The sequence below is a fragment of the Euleptes europaea genome, chromosome 4, assembly GCF_029931775.1.
Source record: "Euleptes europaea isolate rEulEur1 chromosome 4, rEulEur1.hap1, whole genome shotgun sequence".
Lineage (NCBI taxonomy): Eukaryota > Metazoa > Chordata > Lepidosauria > Squamata > Sphaerodactylidae > Euleptes > Euleptes europaea.
This window is the reverse complement of record NC_079315.1, coordinates 11,776,532-11,794,250: the sequence shown is the minus strand read 5'-3', so window position 1 is coordinate 11,794,250 and position 17,719 is coordinate 11,776,532. Positions and strand designations below refer to the sequence as shown.

Sequence of the window (17,719 nt, the reverse complement as noted above, 5' to 3'; positions counted from 1 at the left end):
TGACTCCTGCGGTAAGCTTGTGGGGTAGCCGGAGCCACCCTCGAGTCCTCCGGCTTGGGCGTGCCTGCGTGGCCTCTGCCTTCTCCCTCCCTGTCCCCTAAGGTCGCCCGCAGGCTGGCGGGGTCGCGAGTGTTGGCGTGCTTGCCCTTGCTTTCGCTGCCCCCTGCCCCCGACAGCCAGCTGGGAGGTGCCCGATGCCGCCGCGCCGGGGCCCAATGTCTCCGCCATCCTGTGCCGTTGCCTCACCGCCTCCCCAGAGCTGCCGGTAATGGGGAGTGGGGGAGAACTTCGGGTGTGCTCCCTGGAGCAAGTCCTGGGTGGGGCTTGAGGCCCGACCCAGGACACTTCCTTCCTTCCTTCCTTCCTTCCTTCCATCCTTTCTTCCCCAGTTCCTTCATTCTCTTTCCTTTCCCAGTTCTTTTCTTCTTTCCCCTCTTCCTTCCTTCCTTCCTTTCTCCGTCCCTCCCCCCTCTTTCTTCCTTCCTTCCCCAGTTCCTTCATTCTCTTTCCTTTCCCAGTTCCTTCCTTTCTCCATCCCTCCCCCTTCCCTTCCTCTACTAGGGCTGCCAACCTCCAGGTGGTGGCTGGAGACCTGGCAACCCTAGCAATAATGTCCGGTGGCTGAGCAGAGGACGAGTCCTGGAGATATGCATGCCAAATACAAGCAACTTTTTATTGAAAGGTAAAAGTTTGCATCATTGAAAGCTCTGTTATTGTGCTTTTTTTTTTAACGCAAAATATGTAAATGTATGAGTTGTTTTTTCTAAACTAAAACCTCAGTGGTTCTTGTAGGTTATCCGGGCTGTGTAACCGTGGTCTTGGAATTTTCTTTCCTGACGTTTCGCCAGCAACTGTGGCAGGCATCTTCAGAGTAGTAACACTGAAGGACAGTGTCTCTCGGTGTCAAGGGTGTAGGAAGAGTAATATATAGTCAGAAAGGGGTTGGGTTTGAGCTGAGTATTGTCCTGCAAAAGTATTGTCCTGTAAGTATCAAGATAATGTGCTAATGAGGGTATGGTATGTTAATATGGAACCATTGTATCCTGAAGTGATCTGTTAATGTGTGTAATCCAAAGCTAATCTGTATGGCTATTGTTGAATGTTGTCTTTGTCTGGAGGTTTTTCAGGGCAGGAAGCCAAGCCTTATTCATTCTTAAACTCTCCTCTTTTCTGTTAAAGTTGTGCTGATGTTTATGAATTTCAATGGCTTCTCTGTGCAATCTGACAAAATAGTTGGTAGAATTGTCCAGTCTTTCAGTGTCTTGGAATAAGACCCTGTGTCCTGTTTGGGTCAGTCCATGTTCAGCCACTGCTGATTTCTCAGGTTGGCCAAGTCTGCAGTATCTTTCATGTTCTTTTATCCTTGTTTGTATGCTGCGTTTTGTGGTCCCGATGTAAACTTCTCCACAGCTGCAAGGTATACGATATACTCCTGCAGAGGTGAGGGGGTCTCTTTTGTCTTTTGCTGATCGTAGCATTTGTTGTATTTTCTTGGTGGGTTTAAACACTGTTTGTAGGTTATGTTTTTTCAAAAGTTTCTCCATCCTATCAGTGGATTTAAAAAAGCAGCTTTGAGCGAGCACCAAAATCGACCCTGCATAAATGGCCTATATGATTACCAGCACCAACGCGCATTCGCTTTCCCACGGGAGGCTGGTCCCTGCCTCAGGCAATTTACGCATGGGAGGTTTTTGCCTTGGATTTGCCACTCTCTAGATGCACATTTCCCCCCCATCCCAATTCTTAAAACTCGGCACGGGGGCTTATTTTTTAGTTTTGAGCATTTGGGATAGGAAAACTGTGCATCTAGAGAGCAGCGAATCCAAGGCAAAACCTCCCATGCGTAAATGAATGTGAGGCTTAAATCAGGGGCTGGCACATGAAAAGAGGAGTCGAGTAGACTGGGGGTGCAGATTTGGCGGAGCGTTCACGGCGGCGGTTACAGGGCTGGCGTTGCTGCTGGCTCAGCTCTTCCTCGAGGTTCAGATGAAGTCAGCAAGCACTGCGCACTTCTCGCAAAACAACGATCACAGGCACCATCGCATGCTTTTCCCCTAAACGTGCGCTTCAAAATTCAAGTCCTCCTCTGCATTAGTCCTCTCTAAATTGGATAGTGCAGGCTAGTCACTGGGAGCCAAGATCAAGTTGATTCATGCCATCGTATTTCCTATTACTATGTATGGGTGTGACAGCTGGACAATTAAGAAAGCTGATAGGAAGAAAGTAGATTCCTTTGAAATGTGGTGTTGGAGGAGAGTGTGACGGATACCGTGGACGGCCAAAAAGCACAAATGAGTAGGTTACAGATCAAATCAAGCCTGAACTCACCCTAGAAGCTAAAATGACTAAACTGAGGCTGTCGTACTTTGTTCATATTATGAGAACTGGGTCAACCGGGTATGTTTCCCCCACTCCTCCATATGAAGCCAGCTGGGTGACCTTGGGCTAGTCATAGTTCTCTTTGAGCTCTCTCAGCCTCACCTACCTCACAAGGTGTCTGTCGTGGGGAGAGGAAGGGAAGGAGACTGTAAGCCGGTTTGATTCAGCTTTAGAAAGGTAGAGAAAATCAGCATATGAAAACCAACTCTTCTTTGTCTTCTTTTCTTCTTAGAATCCTAGAGTTGGAAGGTACCACCAGGGTCATCTAGTCCAACCCCCTGCACAATGCAGGAAATTCCCAACGACCTCCCCCACCACACCCCCAGTGACCCCCTACTCCATGCCCAGAAGATGGCCAAGGTGCCCTCCCTCTCATGATCTGCTTAAGGTCATAGAATCAGCATTGCTGACAGATGGCCACCTATCCTCTGCTTAAAAACCTCCAGGGAAGGAGAGCTCACTCCCTCCAGAGGAAGCCTCTTCCACTGAGGACCGCTCTGACTGTTAGAAAATTCTTCCTAATGTCTCGACGACAACTCTTTTGATTTAATTTCAACCCGTTGTTTCTGGTCCGACCTTCTGGGGCAACAGAAAACAACTCTGCACCATTTTCTATACGACAGCCCTTCAAATACTCTCCTCCTCCTCCTGAACTTACCCACTCCGTTGCCTTACTTTAGCTGGTCTTAAGACATTACCACAACTTTTGTTTTAAGATTTTCTAATGTGTTTTTGATCTCCTTCTCTTTGTAGGCTTTATAAGCATTGTGGATGTGACTAGTGGGGGGGGGGAGTATGTGCATATACACTGGGGAAAGGCACATGTGTCAAAAACATCCCAAGCTACATGCTCAAATTGGTCAAATACCCCTTGTGGAGTTCCAAATCTTTCTAAAAAGCCCTGGAGTGACACGCTCTTCAAGGAACTGACCCCTAAGTTGCCTCCAGCGCCGTGCAGACCTGAGCCACACAACCACTCCCCCCTAGGCAGCCGCATACCAGGCTTTATTTGTTCCCCTGGTTGAGAGTTCAAATCCTTCCAAGGGCAGTTGCCTTTAAAAACTGTGGCAGGAAAAGGAAGGGGGAGTATCTGAATCACCTTGAAAACATGTCTTTTGCGACAATATTCAGCTCCAAGTCTTTGCACATAGCCATCCCCTGGCTTACCTAGGAGTAAGTGCCATTGAATTCTGGGGGGAACCGCTTTGCCTTCATAACAAAGAGGGAAAGTAGTTAGCCTTCAGATCAGCGGTTCCCAAACTGGGCTCCACGGAGCACTTAGTGCTCCATGAAACATCTAGTGCTCCGTGAAGAGATTGGAAAGAAAAATACTACTGCCATTCAGTTTAGTATACAGGTGCTAGGTGAAAATTAGTGCTCCCTGATTAATTTCTCTCCCGAAAAGTGCTCCGTGACTCAAAAAGTTTGGGAACTGCTGCTTCAGATCCACATATTTCAGAGGAAAGGCTCCAGTCAGCAAGATGGGACTTGTGCCCAAGTATGCCTGCATGGGTGCGCAGTCTTAACGTCAGCTGTCCAGAGAGTGGCCAGACACTCTGGGTTGGCACAGTGCCACTCCCAGCTGTCAAAATAACACATCCGAGTGACAAATGTTCCAGCTGCTCCAAGCTAACACCCCCTCCCCCAAAAAACACCCTTTTTTCAGATATGGAGACAGCAGCTGATGGCTTTCAGATTTCCCAAATGGTGGTGGAAAGCGCTGTCAAGTTGCAGCCAACTTACCCCCGGGGGTGTCGAACATATGACCCGAGGGCCGAATCTGGCTCCTTGAGAACTCTTATCCGTCCTGTGAGCCAGCCACCACAACCCCACTCAAGATCTGGTCATTAAACGTTAATGGTACGCATGGCCAGGCCAAGCGACATTTATGTCCTATCCGGCCCTCGTAACAAATGAGTTCGACACCCCTAAGGTTTTCAATGCAGGAGATGGCCTGAGGTGGTTTGCCACAGCCTACCTCTGGCTAGCAACGGGGGACTTCCTTGACCGTCTCCCATCCAAGTAGCACCCAGTGCTGACCCCGCTTTACTTCTCAGATATGATGAGATCAGGCAAACCTGAACCATCCAGGTCGGGGGATTGCCCAAGAAGCCTGTTTGGTGTAGTGGTGTAGTGGTTAAGAGCGGTGGTTTGGAGCGGTGGACTCTGATCTGGAGAACCGGGTTTGATTCCCTGCTCCTCCACATGAGTGGTAGTGGCTAATCTGGTGAACTGGATTTGTTTCCCCACGCCTACATGCAAAGCCATCTGGGTGACCTTGGGCTAGTCACAGCTCTTTCAGCCCAACCTACCTCACAGGGTGTCTGTTGAGGGGAAGGGAAGGTGATTGTTAGCTGGTTTGATTCTTCCTTCAGTGGGATAGAAAGTCAGCATATAAAAACCAACTCTTCTTCTACAAGCAATGCCCATTTTGGAAGGGTGGGGGTTGCTGAGATGCCTGGCATTGCACAGAATTGAGATGAGACACAAATAAGCCATTCCTATATATTGGTTCCTGCTCGAAGCCTGGCTAGATCAGATTTAGCTTCCCCTAATCCTGAATTCTTTGCTGGGATCCCAGCGAGAAGGGATAGGCCACTGTGTAAGGCCACCAGGAAATACCAGTGTGAGCAAACCAGCAATGCTGATTCTATGACCTTAAGCAGATCATGAGAGGGAGGGCATCTTGGCCATCTTCTGGGCATGGAGTAGGGGTCACTGGGGATGTGGGGAGAGAGGTAGTTGTAAATTTCCTGCATTGTGCAGGGGGTTGGACTAGATGACCCTGGTGGTTCCTTCCAACTCTATGATTCTATGATCCTATGTGCAAGGGACAGGTGGGGGAACGGGGGGCCTCAGCATCCCATCCCATCCCTCTACCGCCTGGATACAGCAGGTCCCTGCACAGCCACAGAAACCAGTTCAAATTTCTATACTTTGTACAGCCTGTTTTACTGCAGGGAGTTGGTATGAATGCAAAAGGAATTTTTATAACCTCTAAAGCGCTTTGGGAAAGTCCAACACTGATGGCAAAAGTTCTCTCCTCCTCACTCATCACGGTCACATACTTATCTTCTGACAACATTCCTAGAAACTGCTTGGTTCAGAAACAAGTTATAAAAGCGTACAAGCATTTTTATCCCGCCCTTCCTCAAGGGAATCCAGGGGAGCAGGCAAGATTTTCTTTTCTCCATGTTATCCTCAAGACACCCCGGTGAGGTAGGTTAAGACGTGAGGCAGTGCGTGGCCTGTGGCTGAATGGGGATTTGAACCCATCCCTCCCACGTCCTATTCTGATGCTAACCACTACACCGCACCGGCTGAGATTCTCAAATTTCTAGATGATCATTGCTCTACAGAGACTTTTGAAAATCCCAATTCTCATGTTTATCGTTAGTGTCCCCCTGCAACCCTGGCTATTCTTTCTTATGTTATGAGGCCCTTATATCATTAGAGCTAAAACTAAATCAAATGTAAATACTGCCTTCTTTAATAGCTTTGAAACCATCCTTTAGTTAAAACACAACACACTAAAGAGTCCAGTAAAAGTTCCTTCTTGAGCACAGTGCCAGTTTGGAATGTAAACTACTTGCAGCTGATTAATGGACCACAGAGTTTGAAGCAATACTCTTTGTACAAAGAGTCAAAAATACTCTTACAGCAAATCAATTGTACCTGTATTGCAAATCTGTGCAATAAGTTGGGGGCTTGCAAAGAGTCAATAAATGGGGGAAATATGGATATCCCATCCCACCTCCTGGAATCTCCTTTTCCAGGACTCTTATCAGTTCTTCAGGACTTGAGTAGGCAAATATCCCCCCTATTCCTTTAGCCAACACAGAGATGCTCTCAACATTCCTTCTTTTTCAAGCGTATTGAGGCCTCATCAGGCCAGGAATCATCTCCTCCCTTCCTTTTGGGTCAAAGTAAATTTTGTGCATAACTAAGGCATCCTTTGAATATGTAGGAGACCCCTCCCTTGTTTGCAGGTGGCCCCACTATGCGGATTTCATCATCCACGTGGCAACCAGCCATTTCACTAGTGATGTTAGAATAATGTAACTACAGTTGTGAGTTAAGGGAGGGACGAGGCATGTATTACACATCATTTATTCTGCTTCTATCAAGCAGTGGGAAGAGCAGAACACCACAGCTTTACTCTCTGACCCCTAGAAACCTTATTCAGCAATTCTTCTAGCTCCCTAGATTGTGCCAGGCAGCGCATGACGCCTTTTTAACCAGATCTTTGCAAACTGCAGGAGCCAAGATTTCTGGGAAAAAGTGTGCGTCACTAAGTGACAATCCCTGTCAAGAGTAAGCATTGCTATTTAGAATGAAATTACGAGGGAGGGAACTTGAAACACCCCACAGCATCTGACCTTATTCTGGCTCAGGAATGCATGCAGAGGATTTTAGAAATGTTCAGGAGAACATATTTACAAAGAGATTACATAAGAACACAAGAAAAGCCCTGCTGGATCAGTCCAAGGTCCATCAAGTCCAGCAGCCTGTTCACACAGTAGCCAATCAGGTGCCTCTAGGAAGCCCACAAACAAGACTGCAGCAGCGTTATCCTGCCTGTGCTCCACAACACCTAATATAATTATGTATAATGTAATTATAATAAGAACATAAGCAAAGCCCCGCTGGATCAGACCAAGGCCCATCAAGTCCACTAGTCTGTTCACACAGGGGCCAACCAGGTGCCCCTAGGAAGCCCCCAAACAAGACAACTGCAGCAGCATTGTCCTGCCTGTCTTCCACAGCACCTAATATAATGGGCATGCTCCACTGATCCTGGAGAGAATAGGTATGCATCATGACTAGAATCCATTTTTACTAGAACAGGAATGGCCCAGGCTAGCCTGATCTCATCAGATCTCAGAAGCTAAGCAGGGTCAACCCTGGTTAGTACTTGGATGGGAGACCACTAAGGAATACCAGGGTTGCTGTGCAGAGGAAGGCACTGGCAAACCACCTGTTAGTCTCTTGCCATGAAAACCCCAAAAGGGGTCGCCATAAGTCGGCTGCGACTTGACGGCACTTTACACACACAGTATAATGGAACAGCTCAAGAGGTCACCTATAAGGGATAGTATTGTAGTTGTGTTTTGTATGTATCCCCTCCTTTTTCGATAGGAGGAACTCTCAGCTCCCTCTCTGCTTTTGATCCTCAAACTCAGGGGTGTTACCCAGTTCTGGTGACATAGGTAATCACCTAGTTTTGCCCAGCGGACGGGCTAGCCTTGGTGCGAACTGCAACGGTTCGTTGAAAATGCATGGATAACCTTTCAGGGTTCTGTCTGGAACTCACATGAATGTATGGAAGATTTGTATAGTGTCCTAGCACTATACAAATATTCCATACATTCATGTGCGTTCCAGAGAGCCAGCATGATATAGTGGTTAAGAGTGGTGGTTTGGAGCGGTGGACTCTGATCTGGAGAACCAGGTTTGATTCCCCTCTCCTCCACATGAGCACAGAGGCTAATCTGGTGAACTGGATTTTACAAGAACACAAGGTTGGAAGAGACCACAAGGGCCACCCCCTGCCATGCAGGATCCCACAATCAAAGCACTCCCAACAGATGGCCATCTAGCCTCTGCTTAAAGACCTCCAAAGATGGGGACTCCACCTCTCCCCACTCCTCCACACAAAGCCAGCTGGGTGACCTTGGGAAAGTCACAGCTCTCTCAGCCCCACCGACCTCACAGGGTGTCGGTTGTGGGAAAGGGAAGGTGATTGTAAACTGGTTTGAGTCTCCCTTAAGCGGTAGAGAAAGCTGGCATATAAAAATCAACTCTATTTCTTCTTCCAGGGTGGGGGGAATAAATGCCTCAACAAAGCAGGCTCTAACCCACTAAGAATGGTTTTAATGAATCTGTTAGCCTCTCAAATACCCCAGGACTCCTTTCGGTTCGTACATCCGCACTATTGCGATGGGTATTTTTGCTAGTGGGAAGAACGAGGCTGCGATGTTAGGCTAGGAGGTAATAGAAGGAGATGACCTGAATTGGCAGGATCAGAGGTTTACTGTGAAATTAAAAAAACGTATTAAAGAGATATTAGCATGTAATTTTGTGCTCGCCGCATTTGCTCATCTCAGTTCTTCGGAATTCCTCTCCCATGTTGCTTGCCCGCTTATACCTATTTCTTAACAATGCCTAGCTTTTTAAGAGCCTTTTTTTCCTTGCTAGACTAAATGCTAACCCTTCTATGCTTATGCAAGGTAGATACATGAACCTACCATATTCGGGAAGGATCTGCCCATGTTCTTCTGGTTCAATTGATTCTCTAGCACACATGCTCCTGGTATGTCATTTTTATGAGGATCTAAGATCAAGTTATATTATTCCTCTTCTAACAGACTGGATTAGTACCTCTGTGTCTGAATTAATACCCTATTTATTAAACGAGAGTGATCCCAAGGTTACATTGGCAGTGGCAAAATTTATCTCAGCCCTTATATCCCTTAAACAATAGATGCTGCTCAATATTTATGAACTGAGAAGTTTCTAAGGGAGAAAGGAAAGGAATTGGCAGGAGGCAGCCAAACCTGAACAGCAGCTGCGAGGCAAGAATCAGAAACTTTTCTTTATGGTCGAGTCCGCTCTGGGTTCACCTGAAGGCTGGTCCATCCACAGCGCAGGTCAGCCTGATTTTTAACCCAATAGTTTCCCCCCTTGCTTCTACCAAGTCTCTGATCGACTCGTACAACACAACCTGCCAGGGCTAGAGGAACAAACATTAATATTTATGCTCAGGAGAATGCTAGGGACACAACACAGGAGTGTTACCTTCCAGATCAGAGAGACTGTGAAATGAACCTCCCCAGGCAGATTCATAAGAACATAAGAGCCCTGCTGGATCAGACCGAGGCCCATCAACTCCAGCGGTCTGTTTACACAATGGCCAAGCAGGGGCCTCCAGGAAGCCCCCAAACAAGACGACTACAGCAGCATTATCCTGCCTGTGTTCCACAACACCTAATATAATAGGCATGCTCCTGTGATACTGTCGAGAATAGGCACGCATCATGACTAGTAGCCATGAATAGCCCTCTCCTCTGTGAACATGTCCGCTCCCCTCCTGAAGCCATCCAGGTTGGCAGCCATCACCACATCCTGGGGCAGGGAGTTCCACAACTTAACTATGTGTTGTGTGAAGAAATACTTCCTTTTATTCTCTTTTGAATCTCTCACCCTCCAGCTTTAGCAGATGACCCCGTGTTCTGGCATTATGTCCACCCTCTCTATACCATGCATAATTTTATAGACCTCTATCACGTCTCCCTTTCAAAAGACCTCACAAGGTGGAAAGACAGGGATTTCCAACAACAAGAGGCAGACACCTGGCAGTAACCAACATAGTGTAGTGGTTAAGAGCAATGGTTTGGAGCAGTGGACTCTGATCTGGAGAACCGGGCTTGATTCCCCACTCCTCCACATGAGCTGCAGAGGCTAATCTGGTGAGCCAGGTTGGTTTCCCCACTCCTCCACACGAAGCCAGCTGGGTAACCTGGGGCTAGTCGCAGCTCTCTCAGCCCCACCTACTTCAGGGTGTCTGTTCAGGGAGAGTAAGGGAGGGTGATTGTAAGCCGGCTTGATTCTTCCTTAAGTGGTAGAGAAAGTCAGCATATAAAAACCAACTCTTCTCCTCCTCCTTCTAGCTCCTCCAAGCCTGGGAGTAACTACTGGCAGAGGCACCAGCGCAGTTAACAGCAGGAGCGGAAACTGAGCTCTCAGCCAGATGTTTACACACACACGTTGCGACCAAATAGAAAATCTTTAATGACCGACAAGTCTCATTCAGACAGCATGACCAGAGAGTTAAGTTAAATAATAGAAACACCTGAAGGCCAATCCAGTACAAAGTAGTACCAGGACACATGCCTTGGACGGGAGCCCACCCCCCCCCCAGTCTTACTGGCGGCTCCGGGGCACCTTGCGCTTCTTTCCGGGGGCTTGGTGGGCCCTCGGCCCTCCGGGAGACGGCCGGGCAGCCTTCGAGTGCCTAGGCCGCTTCTGGAAGGAGCCTCGCCCCGCAGCCAGGGCCCATTTCTTCCGCTTGTTCGCTTTCAACTCTCCTTGAGGCTGTGTACGGGCTGCCGTCAATGCCGAAAACGCCCGTTTCGCAACCTGATCCTTAACGCCTCCTTTTGAACCCTTTGGTTTCTTCCATGCCGGCAGAGGTGCGGCAGCCGCAACCGGAGGAGATTCCTCCTTTGTGGATGGCACACCTGGCTCCTCAGTAGGTTCTTCATCTGGAAGGAGAACGAACAGAGGTGACATGCAATAATGGGTTTAAATGGCGGGAGGAAAGGTACCGGCTGGATATTAGGAAAACCTTTTTTACAGTAAGAGCTGTTGGACAGTGGAATTGGCTACCTACGGAGGTGGTGAGCTCCAGATCCCTGGCCGTCTTTAAGCAGAGACTGGACAAGCCCTTGTCAGGGATGCTCTAGGCTGATCCTGCATTAAGCAGGGGGTGGGACTAGAAGCTAAATCAGAAAAAAAGTACAGGATGCCAAGCATATAACCACACTCCAAATATATTAATCCCAAGGACACAATCTAATCTGGTGTACAATATGGAAAATAGAACTCCTCCAAGTGAGGAATAACATACAGTACAGTCCATATGAAGTCCATGAATGGAAATCCTCAAAGCAAAGTGTATCTTGAATATTCCAAACAGCGGTATTCCATTCCTATTGTAATGGTAAGTATTAAAACACTCCAAGTTTCTTGCACAGTTGGTGATCTAGAAACATAATAGTTTCTTGGAGCCTTCTTCAGTGTGCTGTATAACACTGATTTCTATTATTTTCTCTCATGTACTATAAAGGTAAAGGTCCCCTGTGCAAGCACCGGGTCATTCCTGACCCATGGGACGACGTCACATCCCAACATTTACTAGGCAGACTTTGCGGGGTGGTTTGCCAGTGCCTTCCCCAGTCATCTTCCCTTTACCCCCAGGAAGCCGGGTACTCATTTTACCAATCTCGGAAGGATGGAAGGCTGAGTCAACCTTGAGCCGGCTAACTGAAACTGGCTTCCGTTGGGATCGAACTCAGGTCGTGAGCAGAGCTTTTGACTGCAGTACTGCAGCTTACCACTCTGCGCCACGGGGCTCCTCTCATGTACTATAGGGTAGGACAATTTCTCATTCCCATCTTCAAGTTATTTCCAAGGTTGGTTTGAACCACTGACTACTTGTAAACCGAGTGGGACACTCCTCTTAAAAAGGTGATGGCTTTGTGAGAGCCAGCGTAGTGTAGTGGTTAAGAGCGGTGGTTTGGAGTGGTGGACTCTGATCAGGAGAACCTTGTTTGATTCCCCACACCTCCACATGAGCAGTGGAGGCTAATCTGGAGAACCGAGTTGGTTTCCCCGCTCCTCCACATGAAGCCAGCTGGGTGACCTTGGGCCAGTCACAGTTCTCTCAGATCTCTCTCAGCCCCACCTGCTTCACAAGGTGTCTATTGTAAACTGCTGCATTATTAATTTTTCAAGTTCTGATGAGGAATGCATTCATTTTTTACTGGCAGAGCCACTCCTTTATGTTACTTTTCAAATGGCTACTTTTATGTTCTTGTCTATTAAAATTAGGAAGACGTGCATGTCCTCTACTTCATAAAAAGGGAGGGGCTGTGGCTCAGTAGTAGAGCATCTGCTTGGCCTGCAGAAGGTCCCAGGTTCAACCCCCAGCATCTCCAGTTAAAGGGACAAGGTGAGTAGGTGATGTGAAAGACCTCTGCCCTGAGACCCTGGAGAGCCGCTGCCAGTCTGAGTAGACAATACTGACTTTGATAGACCAAAGGTCTGATTCAGTATAAGGCAGCTTCATGTGTTGATGTGTTCAATAAGGATTCTTATTTGAACTGTAACCTCAAGTTTTAGCTGTGTTGAGTACTGGGCAATTTTAAATAGTGATTGGGTGGGATTTATAGTTTATACTTGTATTTTGATATGTTCTACTGTTATTTACTTATGGTACAATCTTGTGTTTGTGTCTATATGTGAGGTTATGTTATGTTTTGACCTATGGTTACAACATTAAATTCACGTTGATTTGATAATGCTAAACCCAATCTGTGCTTAAGAAGCACCAAACAGTTCTGAAAACTCTGCTGATTGTCAGCTTCGGAATTTATTCTGCTGCGGAAATTAATTTCCTGATCCGAGAACCGGAATGTGGTGTGTGGGGGAGAAGGGGTCAGCTGAAAACCAGTTTATAGAGTCATAGAATTGGAAGGGACCACCAGGGCCATCAAGTCCAACCCCCTGCACAATGCAGGAAATTTACAACTACCTCCCCCTCCACACCCTTAGTGACCAGAAGATGGCCAAGATGCCCTCCCTCTCATCATCTGCCTAAGGTCACAGAATCAGCATTGCTGACAGATGGCCATCTAACCTCTTCTTAAAAACCTCAAGGGAAGGAGAGCTTGCCACCTCCAGAGGAAGCCTGTTCCACTGAGGAATCGCTCTAACTGTTAGAAAATTCTTCCTAATGTCTAGATGGACATTACTTGTAATTCCTCGTCAGTTCCTGACGAGGTGACCCCCCGCCTCCGTTACCTTGTGGAGCCTGAGGAATGGTGTTGGAGAATTTCTTGAGTTTGGCGACGAAAAAGCCATCCATGTTGTGTGTGTGAGGGTAGAAACGCCGCGTGGACTTCAAAGACGGGTGGAAACGGCGCTCCTTAAACCTAGGAATCGCAATCGAAAGATGGAAAGGGTCACAACCTTCCCAGGGTGAACGCGCTGGAACCACTTCGGTTTCTGAACAGCACAATCCTCTGCTGAGGCACTCCAGTCTAAGCCCATGGATATCAACAGGCTTTGAATGGGGCAACTCTGCAGAGGATCGCAGAGTTAGGATTCTTTCCTTTCCCCCCCCTTTTGTCCCTTAGAAGCTCCTTGATCCGTCGATCTTGAGAAGCATAATTTTAAATCTAATGTTTGAGGGATATAAGGACTGAAATAAATCTTGCCACTGACAATGTAGCCTTGGGATCCCTGTCACTTAATAAAAAAGGCATTATGTCAGACACAGAGGCATTAGATTTGTATGTTAAAAGGGGAGAGATATAACGTGATCGGGGTTGCTCATAAAAGTGGCATTCCAAGAGGGCATGAGCTAGTGAATCAATAGAGCCAGAAGAGCAAGGACAGGTCTTGTCTGGGTATGGAATATTCAAAATTCTGCCCTGCATGACTATAGACGGGTTTGCATTCAGTCTAGCTAATCAGAAGGCTCTAGAAAGACGAGGAGTTGTCAAATAATAAATATAAGCAGGCAATCTGCGTGGTGGTGGTATTCCGAAAAACTGAGATGAACAAACGCGGCGAGCACGAAAAGGTTAGGATTCTGGGCACCCACCTGACAAACCCTTCTTTGCCAAAGTCCAGTCCTGTCGGCACCAGGCGGACGTTGCGCTTCTTCAGGGCGTAATCCACCACCCATTCGTTCTCCTCCACCTGCAAACATGGAGAAGAAACGATCAGATTGCCCCAAGCCCGGAATACCACTGGACTCCCTCCCTTATTTGAGCCACCGGGGGAGGAGAGGGGGAGCCCTCACCATGACTGAACACGTGCAGTAAACTATGTAGCCCCCGGTCTCCGAGGCGGCGTTGACCGAGTCGATGGCGCTGAGGATCAGCTCCTTCTGCAGATGCGCACAGCGCAAAATGTCCTTCACGTCCTGGAAGAGAACAGGTGGGGGGTGGGCTTCAGTCCCGAAAGAGTAATCGTTTGAAAAAGCAAATCGGGTATCACTGCAACCGCTACACCCGTGTCCAGAAATGCCCATGCGCCTTCCGCATGGCACACATAACACAAGCTTAATAAACTCCACCACTAGCTAAGGAAGGGGTGTCGAACGCATTTGTTAGGAGGGCTGGATATGACATAAATGTCACTTGATTGGGCCGGGCCCTGTGCACAGAAATAAATAAATAAATAAGAAAGAAAGAAAGAAAGAAAGAAAGAAAGAAAGAAAGAAAGAAAGAAAGAAAGAAAGAAAGAAAGAAAGAAAGAAAGAAAGAAGAAGAGAGAGGGAGGGAGGGAGGGAGGGAGGGAGGGAGGGAGAAAAAGAGGGAGAGAGGGGGAAAGAAAAGGAGGGTGACAGAAAAGAGGAAGAAAAGAGAAAAGCCTCCCCCCATTCACACCTGGCCGCGCACGTGGCCCTGGCCGACTGGGCAGAAGCCTTCCTTACCCCCTCCCTGGCCACGCACGGGCCCTGGGAAGCACAGAAAAGACTGGGGGAGGGGGGAAAGGGGGACTAGGTGCCTCAGCTCCGAGGGCCGGATAAAAGCCCGCTGGGGGCCAGATCCGGTCCTCAGGCCGCATGTTTGACGCCCCTGAGCTAAGGAGTGAGCTCCTTTTCACGATGCTCAGCTTCACTGTAACTGCTCTGAAAAGGGAGACCAGTACTATGTGTGTGTGTGTGTGTTAAGTGCTGTCAAGTCGTTTCCGACTCATGGCGACCCTATGAATTCGTGTCCTCCAAAACATCCTGTCTTTAACAGCCTTGCTCAGATCTTGCAAACTGAGGTCCGTGGCTTCCTTTATAGTTGATCCATCTCCTGTTGGGTCTTCCTCTTTTCCTGCTGCCCTCAACTTTTCCTATCATGATGGCCTTTTCTAGTGACTCTTGTCTTCTCATAATGTGACCAAAATACGATAGCCTCAGTTTAGTCATTTTAGCTTCCAGGGTCAGTTCAGGCTTGATCTGATCTATAACCCACTGATTTGTTTTTGGGGAAGTCCACAGTATCCATAGGTCAGTACTACCACCCCAAAAAAGGAGGGGGAGACAAGCAAAGCTGAAGAAGCAACTAAAACTTTAGTTGACTAACTGGTGGGGGGGCAATTGGAGTTGGAAAGACTGTCAGTTAAGGGTCCCCTTAGCTTTAAGGAACTTTTTTTGGTTCTGGACAGGACAGAAAATGTTAAGAACAGCCTTTTCTCTAGACAATAAGATTTTCTCACTTCCTTCAGTGCTCCCAAAAAAGTAGCCTATATGACAGTTTCCAAAATATGCAAGTTTAATTATTGAACTGATTAATTGGTTTAAAAAACAGAGCATTGGCAAAATAAAAGGAAGCAGACGGAAGTTCTGAGCTCTGCTTCCTCGCATCTCCAGTATGCAAAGTCAGACTTTCCCAAGGATTGGTCAGGATTCGGCTCACCTTATTCGTCTTAACTGTGGGGTCCTTGGAGATCACACCTGTGCCGCTGCACGGAGCATCGAGCAAGACTCTGTCAAAACCCCCCAGCACCTTGGGACAAAGGGGGAAACACCCAGAGAAACAGTGAGGTTGTGGCTTAGTGGAAGAGCCTCTGCTTGGCATGCAGAAGATCCCAGGTTTAATCCCCGGCATTGCCAATTAAACAGAATCAAGCAGTAGGTGAGGTAAAGGTCCTGTGTCTGAGAACCCAGAGAGCTGCTCCCGTTCAGAGCAGACAATACTAACCTTGACAGACCAAGGGTCTGACTCGGGAGAAGGCAGCAGCATGTGACATTTCACCCATGGTATCACCTCTCCTCCATTTAAGAAGAATTGGTTTTTATATGCCGACTTTCTCTACCACTTAAGGGAGGCTCAAACCGGCTTACAATCACCTTCCTTTCCCCTCCCCACAACAGACACCATGTGAGATAGCGGGGCTGAGAGAGCTCTAAGAGAGCTGTGACTAACCTCAGGTCACCCAGCTGGCTTCATGTGGAGGAGGGGGGAAACCAACCCGGTTCAACAGATTAGCATCTGCCGCTGATGTGGAGGAGTGGGGAATCGAACCCGGATCTCCAGATCAGAGTCCACTGCTCCAAACCACAGCTCTTAACCACTACACCACACTGGCTTGTTGTCCGACCTCTCCTTTCCCACTTCTGGGGCACCAGATGCATTCCTTTAGAACAGGGGGTGTCGAACTCATTTGTTACGAGGGCAGGATATGACATGTCACTTGGTCGAGCCGAGCCGTGCCTCGCCAGCCCAGGTCAGGACCAGGATGTGGCTGCCTCGGTTGGCAAGTTTGCAGCGGGCTTGCCAGCCCAGATTGAGAGTGGAGGCTGGCTTGCGGGCTGGACAAGAGCTCTCAAGGGGTTGGATCCGGCCCCTGGGCCAGATAAGAGCTCTCAAGGGGCTGGATCCGGCCCCCGGGCCTTATGCTTGGCATCCTGCTTTAGAGTCTGTGATGCAAGCAGGAAGCAAGCCAGAACACCCTACGTATTCCTCTCATATGTGCCCCACCTCCCCGCCCACTCCAGACGAGGAAACAGACAACTAGACCAGATAGGAGTAATTATGACAAGAACCATTGCGATATAGTGGTAGACTAGGATCTGGGAGACTCAGATTCAAAGCCCCACTCTACCGTGGGGCCAGTCAGACGCTCTCAGCCTAAGCTACCTCACAGGGCTGTTGTGAGGATAAAAAAGGAGGCGAGGAAAACAATGCTGTAAACTGCTTTGGCTCCCCAATTGGGGGGAAAGTTGGGGTATAACTTTAGATACGTAAAAATGAATACAACATTCTGTTACATTGGGAGATTTTTTTAAAAGGCTGTGCACACTGGAATTCGTGGTTGCAATATCCACTCCCCCCAGTATACCTTGGGGAACTGGCGCCCGTCGCAGTGGCTCACAACCGTGTTGGTGACTCCAAGCCGGTGCAGGTTCCCCACCACGCTGTGCAATCTCTCTGCGTTGCTGTCGTTGGCCAGGATCACGCCTGTGTTCTTTATCAGCTGAGCTGAAAAGGCGGCAGGCAGGGGAAGGTCAAGAGGGCTGCTGGGTGGCTACCTGGCTGCCCCTCCTAAAACAATCACTCCCTACCTTAGATCCTTCACTCTTCTCCCATCCCCTTACCCCAGCCACTCCCCATACAAATCAGAGAATGTCCCCACTAATCCAGCCAAACCCTATACAAATCAGAGAATCTCCCCTCTAATCCAGCCACCCTCATACAAATCAGAAAATCTTCCCTCTAATCCAGCCACATTCAATACAAATCAGAGATACTCCCCTCTAATCCAGCCACCCTCATACAAATCAGAGAATCTCCCCATGCCCAGCCCAAGCTGTCCCCTCTTGTCCCATACAAATCAGAGAATCTCCCATCTAATCCAGCCACATTCAATACAAATCAGAGAATCTCCCATCTAATCCAGCCACATTCAATACAAAACAGAGAATCTCCCCTCTAGTCCAGCCACCCCGTGCAAATCAGAGAATCTCCCCTCTAGTCCAGCCACTCCCCATACAAATCAGAGAATTTCCCCATGCCCAGCCCAAGCTGTCCCCTCTTGTCCAGCCACTCCCCAT

The 17,719-nt window shown here is 48.2% G+C and overlaps 1 protein-coding gene across 1 annotated transcript in view; it reads right to left on the bottom strand.

The window, feature by feature from the left end:
* Nucleotides 1-10,302: 10,302 nt before the first annotated feature.
* NOP2 (NOP2 nucleolar protein) overlaps nucleotides 10,303-17,719 on the bottom strand; it is a 28,899-nt gene continuing 21,482 nt past the window's right edge. The window contains exons 11-16 of the mRNA XM_056848431.1: nucleotides 17,008-17,147; nucleotides 15,582-15,671; nucleotides 13,970-14,092; nucleotides 13,769-13,866; nucleotides 12,964-13,094; nucleotides 10,303-10,643 (exon numbers count right to left, since the gene is read on the bottom strand). Coding sequence (XP_056704409.1) covers nucleotides 10,303-10,643; nucleotides 12,964-13,094; nucleotides 13,769-13,866; nucleotides 13,970-14,092; nucleotides 15,582-15,671; nucleotides 17,008-17,147 — 923 coding nt within the window. The remainder of the gene's footprint in view (nucleotides 10,644-12,963; nucleotides 13,095-13,768; nucleotides 13,867-13,969; nucleotides 14,093-15,581; nucleotides 15,672-17,007; nucleotides 17,148-17,719) is intronic.